Genomic DNA, 7803 nt, shown 5'->3' on the forward strand with positions numbered 1-7803 from the left:
TTTAAGGTGTTTATTCACACGATTTTTTGTGGCCTTTTATTAAAAAAAATTGTTAGATTCCTGAGCTTCAACCTTTTTTAATTAGATGGGTTGTTTAATTTTTCATGAGAACTTAGGATATGATTTCAAGTTGTTTGTAGTAACCAATATTATGAAAATCAAATCAATTATTAAATTAATTGAGATACTAATTTATAATTCAATAATCACATCATAGTTGAATTGTGGTGGAATCGATTATCAATAAATTAATATATTTTAAATAACATATACTTAAAATAAAAAGAAACAATCATCCATAATAATGTAAACAATATTTAAATTCAAAAAAATAACATATAATAAAGAAGACAATGTCTATCAATACTCCAATACCTTCATCTAAAATTTATGTACTTATTTCAAAATTCATGACTTATAGTTTTAGAATATATATAAATATATCTATGTGGGCGCGCAACTCACGTGTTTATTCATTTCCCCCTTTTTTTCATGTTTATCTGGCACAAATAAACATAAGTTATAATTTAAAAATATGAATTAATTTTTTGAAAAATAAGTGATTCTCAAATTGCTTGGTTTTCCCTCATGTCCAAACTGAACACTAGTTTGAATCGATCAATCTAATCTAATGCTTAGAAGAGTGGAACAACCAAGGTGTTGACCCATGGTTGACTAGATTTATTCAGAAGTTCTTGCACGGATGAATGTCTGAATTTAGTTCCATAAAATAAGTAGCATAGTCTTCTTCACGACAATTACGAGATATTATAACAGAAAAAATTTAGAACCTGGGTAAATCAAATTAATCATAAAACATGTAATTTTATGATCCAATATCTGGTCACCATGGATTAATTTAGATTCAAGTCCTATCAAGCCTTAAAGAATACAGTAATTTTATTTTCTACTCTATACTATTACTGTTGGTCAAATATATTTATGTTTAACTTAAAGTTTACAATCGAATTTACTTCCAAGCAAACCTTACTCGTAAGACATACTATCAATACTAAATACTTTATCTATTGATCCACTCATAGGGACCTCCCTCAAAATAAACCAAAAAACAAAAAAAAGCCAAAAAAAGAACAAAATTAAAACAACAGCATGTTTGCGTAATTTATTCAACATAGCTTCACAAACAGACATCAATGTTGAGACTATTACACAACATATAAGCATTATGCATTCAGGATAAACATGCATCATCATCCTTTTACAAGAATAATACTCATTTCAGGCGTTACGTTGAGCATTAGCATTGAAAACCTATACTTATAGTTCACTATTATGCTTCATATTTGAGCAAATGAATTCATTTTCCAACACAGGAAGAACAACTTGGGATGCACAGATAGTAACTTAAAAGCAGTCCAGTTGCAAAACAATAACAGCTTCCATATGCCTTGTGTAGGAAATGGGAATCAAGAGGTGTCTATTCATTCGACTTAATATCTTGGGTATATTTTTTCTGGCAGCCATTGAAGAAGGGTATAGATATATCTATACACCCCTTTATGCATTTATTAGCAGGTGTTGCACAAGGGATTTCTCATGGATTAAGACGTTCTTTCAAAACCACCACCTACCTGCATATGTAACCACTCCGGCGACGAACCCCGGCTATACTCTCTTGTAGCTTGTGAGCCAAATGCCATGCCAGCTGTTTCAAATGATTGTGGACCAAACTGCAAGAAAAGTTTATGAGTCATTAAGAGGTAAGATCATGTAATAATACCATGAATGAATAATTGAACTTTGCAGTTCATTCTCGATAGTTGATTTCAGCTTGTTTCTACACTTCCTATTTTCTTAATCTTGTATTTTCAAAGATTGAGGATTATTATCTCAGAAGCACAGATGTTGATTTGAAGTATGATGTCATGTTTAATAGAAGAATCGGAAACATCGAAAACAAGATAACTTCGTTTTTAACTGGTGCTTCATAGGTTCTTACTCACTTTTATCATCTGCTTTTAAACTAACAAGATAGGTGGGGAGAGCAGAAACAAAAACCCTAATATAATTGCAATTGAAGAAATGAATAATGCAAAAATACCAATGAATTTAAAATGAAAACAATGAAAATTCGAGCCAATAGACTATCGGAGCAATTAAGAACTTACATCTTTAGGAGGAAAGACTTCGATGCCAGGGTTCATTCTTGAATTTACAGCTTCAAGTTTCATAGACAGGAACTGTGACAGCCAGAATGTCACAAGTCTCAAGTTCAACTTTAAGTTTGGAAATAACTTTTCTATATAATAAAATTAGTCCACGAATCAACATAAAAAAAAAAAAAAAGAAGGACTCATACCTCAACTTGGCGCTGTAGTGATTGGATATAATTTATAATCTCATCAAGGACAAGTGCCTTCCCAATAACCTGAATACAAACAAGTATCTTTGTTCAAAACTTCCTAGAGAACATGTCCATAACACCAATCATAAGAGATGATTTTCACCAGTCTTAGAAACACTGTCATGTTAGTATACATGTAGGAACACTAATATTCAAGGATAATTTAATTCTTTTCCTTTTATGCAATCCAGTTTATTTATTGCTGTGGCTGCTTGCTTCAAGTTGAAATAGTGCATGAAGTAAAAAATCAACTAGTAGCCAAATAGTACCTTATTACAACCAGGGACCAAATCCTGAAGAATTTTCATCCTCTCACTTATCTTCTCCCTTCTAGCCTGTACATCAATTTTCAAAATAGAAAAACTTAGTCAAGAACTCTGTTTTCTTTCAAAATCAAGATAATAATCTTCACAGCCAGTTAAAAAAGAAGAAGAAGAAGAAGAAGAAGAATATTGACAATTTAATATTTAAATTGTTCGGCGCAATTAACTTGAAGAATAGTGAGTGCGAACGAGTTAGTTCAGGAACTCACAATGAATTACTAATTCCTTGAACATCTTTAAATCACTTCACTTGACAAAATAACTGAAGTACAAGAAGTTTGTTATACAGTAACTAATTAGTACGTACACCCACTAATTTTGAACAACTAAAGTTGAAGAGGCAAGCAATTTGGGAAATTGGTACCAATTATTATTTCATTGAATAGAATAAGTATCTAAAACAAGCAAGTAAGGGGGTAGGAATCAATTACTCTTTCTGCTAGACTGTGGCTATCAGTAGCTTGACCTCTTCTCGCTCGAACATGAATGTAATCTTGCTTAGGAGGCTCCGGAGGTAGCTGGTTATTTTGCTCCGCAGGCTTTCCTGAACTGGGCTCTGCTTCAGCTTTAGTCTCTCGACTCTCATTCCTATTCCCTAAAGCTTTAAGCCGTTTTCCTTCACCACCATCATTCTGCTCAGTTCAAGTTCAGAATTCGTCACTCTTTAATTAGTCACAGTAAAAACAGAAGAAATTAACAAGACTCGATTTGAACAAACGCTTAAACAGATCCGTTCGAGCTCTCTCATTACAGATAGATTCATTTTTCAAAACAATTTATGAATAGGGGAAATAGAATACCACGCCATTGCCGCCATTACTGGTGGAGACGCCTTTGGTGGACTCATCCTCGGAATCATGTCGCTTCCTATTGTTGACTCCATGATTATTATTATTATTATTATTATTATTATTCCCTCTCTGCTCCGAGCGGACTTGATCATTGCTGGGTACATCCCGATTCGTATGACCCGGAAAATCACCGAACAGCGGCGGCCCCAAATTATGCCCAAACTGCGGCCTCCTCAGCCCCAACCCGCCTCCGGAATCCCCGAGACCCGCACCGACATTCATCGGGAGCTGCCAGATATCGGCCAGGTTATACGGCGCCGTATTAGCTCCACCATTCGCAAATGAACCCTCGTTCATCATAGCTCCTGGATCCATATTCCCCCCAATCCGCCAATTCGATTCCTTGGATCCCAATCCCAACCCAACTCACCACCACCACCACCACCCACCACCCCACATCAAACAGAGCTCAACCCAGAAGCGAAGCAGAAGTAGAACGAGGAAGAGTATCGCAAAAACGACGAAGCAGCGGAGAAAGAAGAAAGAAGAGAGATGGAAACAGGTGTATGTGTGCCCCTTTGTTGCGTGATCTCCTTGGACAGAGGTGGCTTCTGAGGCGAACCGTGTTGATTTTATATTCCTCTTTCCACCATAACTATCTCTCTCTCTCTCTCTCCCCTCACGCTGTGCTGTTTTAGAGACAGAAGCCTCGGGAGTAGCGAAGCAAGTCACTTCCAGTGAGAGGTTTTCTCGGAGGGTCCAGCTTCATGCTTCCAGTCCAGGTTTCCCATTTATCTACCCAATCTCTGCCGTCGATCGAACCCATCATCTCAGATCTCCACCGTCCGTATTTTCCCACCAATGACACTCTGACACGTCACCTCGGGCTGGGATCTTGGCTCGGACTAGGACGTTGATAATGGGGATTTTCATTGATTAACAAATGATTTAGGAAAAGGAACGATGGGAGAATAATTAATGATTGTTTTGATTTGGATAGGTCTGGTGATGGGAGTGGGAGGTCAATTCAGAGGGCAATGAACTAATCTTTTTAAGATTTGATTAAGGAGTAATAAGAGGAGGGGTTATCATTAATTATTATTAATTAATAATTAATATTTTCTAGGATGCAGGAGAGGCCCACAAGTTAACTGGTCCAGTATGGACCTTTCTTTGACATTGACACTAATCTTGTCCAGTTATTGCACCCTTATGTCTTATTTTTGTTTCATTTCTCAACCGTGTGGCCATGAATTATGAATTATGCCCATCTACTATTATTGTTATTATTATTATAACATTTAAGCCCACATTTGATTTGATATGTGTCAAAGAAAATTGGAAATGTTATGATTTTATCTAAATGTAATTAAAAAAATTTGAAAATATTTTCATGAATAAAGAATATTCTCACATCTTTAAATAAAAATACTCAAGGATAACCTATGATTGGATTAAGTGAAAGATAATATATGTCTTTGAAGAAAAAAAAATTTGAGTTCCAAACTTGTATAATTATGTTGGGAGAATTATTCTGTTTTTAACTTAACAATATTTGAATCTTTACTAGTTTAGTCGCTAACAAAAATGCCAATAGTTGTTATCAGAAATATTAAATATTAAATAATATTAATAAATGTGTGTGTTACTTTATTTTTGAGTGTAAGAAATAGAGTATACTATGCAGTATGCACTTATCCCCAATAGGAGATGAGGACTTAAAAACCATGAGTGCAATTCATGTGTATTCATTTTTTTTAAATGATCAAAATATACTGAAATTAATATTTTTTTATAAAGTTCAACATTATATAACTAAAATACTTTAGATACATATTAATTTTTTTTATTATGCTTACCAGATGATGAAAAAAATATATTTTTTTCATTTTGTTTGTGCATGTCAAAATTATTGTTTAGTTATTGAAATGGGATTCATATATATATATATATATATATATATATATAATATTTATTCTGTTTTTTTGCCAGAAAATTATTCTATTTTACTCTTCTTTTAAAGTGATAACATATGCATCTAATGACGAGACTGAAACGAAAATAAGTTCAATGGTATTACTGATGAAAAACTCATAAAATATCAATTATGACTTGAATACTAAAATAAGTGTCTGACATAAAAATAAAATAATTTTGTGTTTGTGTGTGTATATATATAAGAACAGTGATATTAAATTAAACAGTTGAGAATCAAATATTACATAGAGTGATGGCCCATTTAGACAAGAGCATGTGGTGAAGAGCATCAAATAAGGTTTGTCCAAATTATTAATTAAATTATTTAATTAGGCGTCTGCTGCAAAATCTGAATAATATTATTTTGAGTGATTAATCGCACTTAAAATTGGTGGATGAAAGCATAAACGACAGCTTGAGTTGGCTTGTCAGAAAGCAAAAAGTGTAATTTCTTATACTTTTAAGTCATTATGATTTTATACACTTAGGTAGATATTAGGTATAATCAATTGCGTTATTTATTTTAGACGAAGGACCACAATGACACAACTGTATTTTTCTTTTTTCTTTTTAATTAATAAACACTGTGTATTAACTTGTACCGTTTCTACAGTTTTCCTTTTTTAAAACAAATTATCGCCAAGAATTTCAGTGAAATATATTCTTTTTTATTATTATATAATAAAATTTTCAATTATAATTATCACTTGAACTGATCCGATCCAGACAAAATTTTTACCAATTATCTCAGTTTTTAATAATTAAAATGGAATTTTGTGGGTTCAATTCAATCTCTTCAAAATCGAATTTATTACATCCAACCCAACCATTATGAATAAAATTTTTCTTTTAATATGCTAGTTAGAAAAACTTCTTTGTCCAAGTATTTCTAATCCTATTTATAAGTCATTTCCAACATGTTTTACGAGTATTAAAGAATACTTTAAAACTCATTAAATCTGTCTTAAAATTTAATAAGTTATCAATTTTATCTCTATTAAATATACATACTTTAATAATATATTTTCTCTTTCCAACATTTAATGAAGGGTAAAAGAGGAATTTTATAATGAAAAATTAATAACATGATTTATAAATAAGATTAAAAAAATTCTTCTCTTTCTGTCCTATAAATAGGACTAGAGAAAGTATTATATAATTTCCTTGAATTTTTTGCACAACCTCGCTTAAATTTATTTTAAACTTCCTATACTTGCAAATCTTGACCGGTCCTTGCCCTTGCAAACATTAACAAGTTAACTAAATGTGATCAACTAGATGTGGCATGAATGGTAGTAGTCCAAACCCCTTAAATATTAGTTCAGGTTTGGTTTTGAAAAGTGCATAGAGAAAAGTATTGTTTAGAATAAGACAATTTCTTAAATGGCCATCAGATGCTTTAAAGGATTAATTTCATGACTGCCAATTGTGAGGATAACATAGGAAACCAAAAAAAGTTGACGAAATTTGAAAGAAATAATAATAATTAGAGTTTGATATGACTGTAAAGGACAATTCAATAATTTCATCTTATTTTTAACCTCTACACTTTAAGCAGGATTAAAGTAGTGCGCGTTAGAATTTTCATTTGCAAGACTCAAATTTATGTAAAAAAAGATGCAACTTGAAATTTGTTTATTTGTCAATAACCTTATAATCTAATGGCATGCAAGCTCTCTTATAAATGAGAAGTCATAGATTCGTTCTTGCTTATATCTAAGCCCCCATTTGAGGAAAGACCCTAAATTTGAGCTAACACAACTTGAATCTTATTTCTCCATTATGTGCTTGAGCAAAACAATGTTTTACAAACTGCTTTCCAAACATAGACTCAGTCACTTGTCAATTTTACTTGCAGTCATTAGCCGAAGTTTATGTGTAACCATTGGCATGCTTCGCATAGTTTTTTTAAAAAAAAAATTAATTGAAGGTTTTTTTTTTAAATTCTTTGGCAATAGAATGCTTCAACTTTGATATCAAAAGCTCCAAAAATTATTTTAAATATTATACCATAAAAAGATATTTAAAGTATAAAAATAAATCATTAGTTCAAAAAATCATCAGCTCAAAAAGCAAAATTTTACCATGAAAAAGATATTATGCCTTCTTTGTAACTTTTGTATGATTTTCGTTATTGCAATTATATGATATTAGGTTACTTTTAGCATTGCAAGCCGCCAATAATTATCTAGCCTTACTACATATTGGAAAATTTGAAGAAACACAAAGATTGACTTGCAGCATATTGGGTTCACCAGATGTAAGCTCATGCAACGATCATATATATATATATATATATATATAAACCACCCATAAGATGTACCAATTTGCATGCTGTTAATTAATA

General features: G+C 32.1%; 1 protein-coding gene across 1 annotated transcript; it reads right to left on the bottom strand.

Annotated features, from left to right (window-relative positions):
• Positions 1–1097: 1097 nt before the first annotated feature.
• Positions 1098–4229, bottom strand: LOC129322710 (transcription factor BHLH089). The gene is made up of 6 exons (XM_054969045.1): positions 3489–4229; positions 3120–3320; positions 2635–2700; positions 2321–2389; positions 2130–2201; positions 1098–1691 (listed from the first exon to the last, which is right to left on the bottom strand). The coding sequence occupies exons 1-6, from the start codon at positions 3852–3854 to the stop codon at positions 1563–1565; spliced, it is 903 nt and encodes a 300-aa protein (XP_054825020.1). The 5' UTR covers positions 3855–4229; the 3' UTR covers positions 1098–1562.
• Between the last annotated feature and the right edge of the window lie 3574 nt (positions 4230–7803).

This window comes from Prosopis cineraria, unplaced genomic scaffold, assembly GCF_029017545.1.
Source record: "Prosopis cineraria cultivar Desert tree isolate PC_DT_omini unplaced genomic scaffold, ASM2901754v1 PC10, whole genome shotgun sequence".
Taxonomy (NCBI): Eukaryota; Viridiplantae; Streptophyta; class Magnoliopsida; order Fabales; family Fabaceae; genus Prosopis; species Prosopis cineraria.

Excerpts from the sequence above, each read along its gene's own strand:
- LOC129322710 (XM_054969045.1), bottom strand. The coding sequence starts at position 3,854 with ATGGATCCAGGAGCTATGATGAACGAGGGTTCATTTGCGAATGGTGGA. Across the intron at positions 2,701-3,119 it reads GCCACAGTCTAGCAGAAAGA|GCTAGAAGGGAGAAGATAAG; the intron begins GTAATTGATTCC and ends ATTGATGTACAG. Across the intron at positions 2,202-2,320 it reads CACTACAGCGCCAAGTTGAG|TTCCTGTCTATGAAACTTGA; the intron begins GTATGAGTCCTT and ends TGGCTGTCACAG.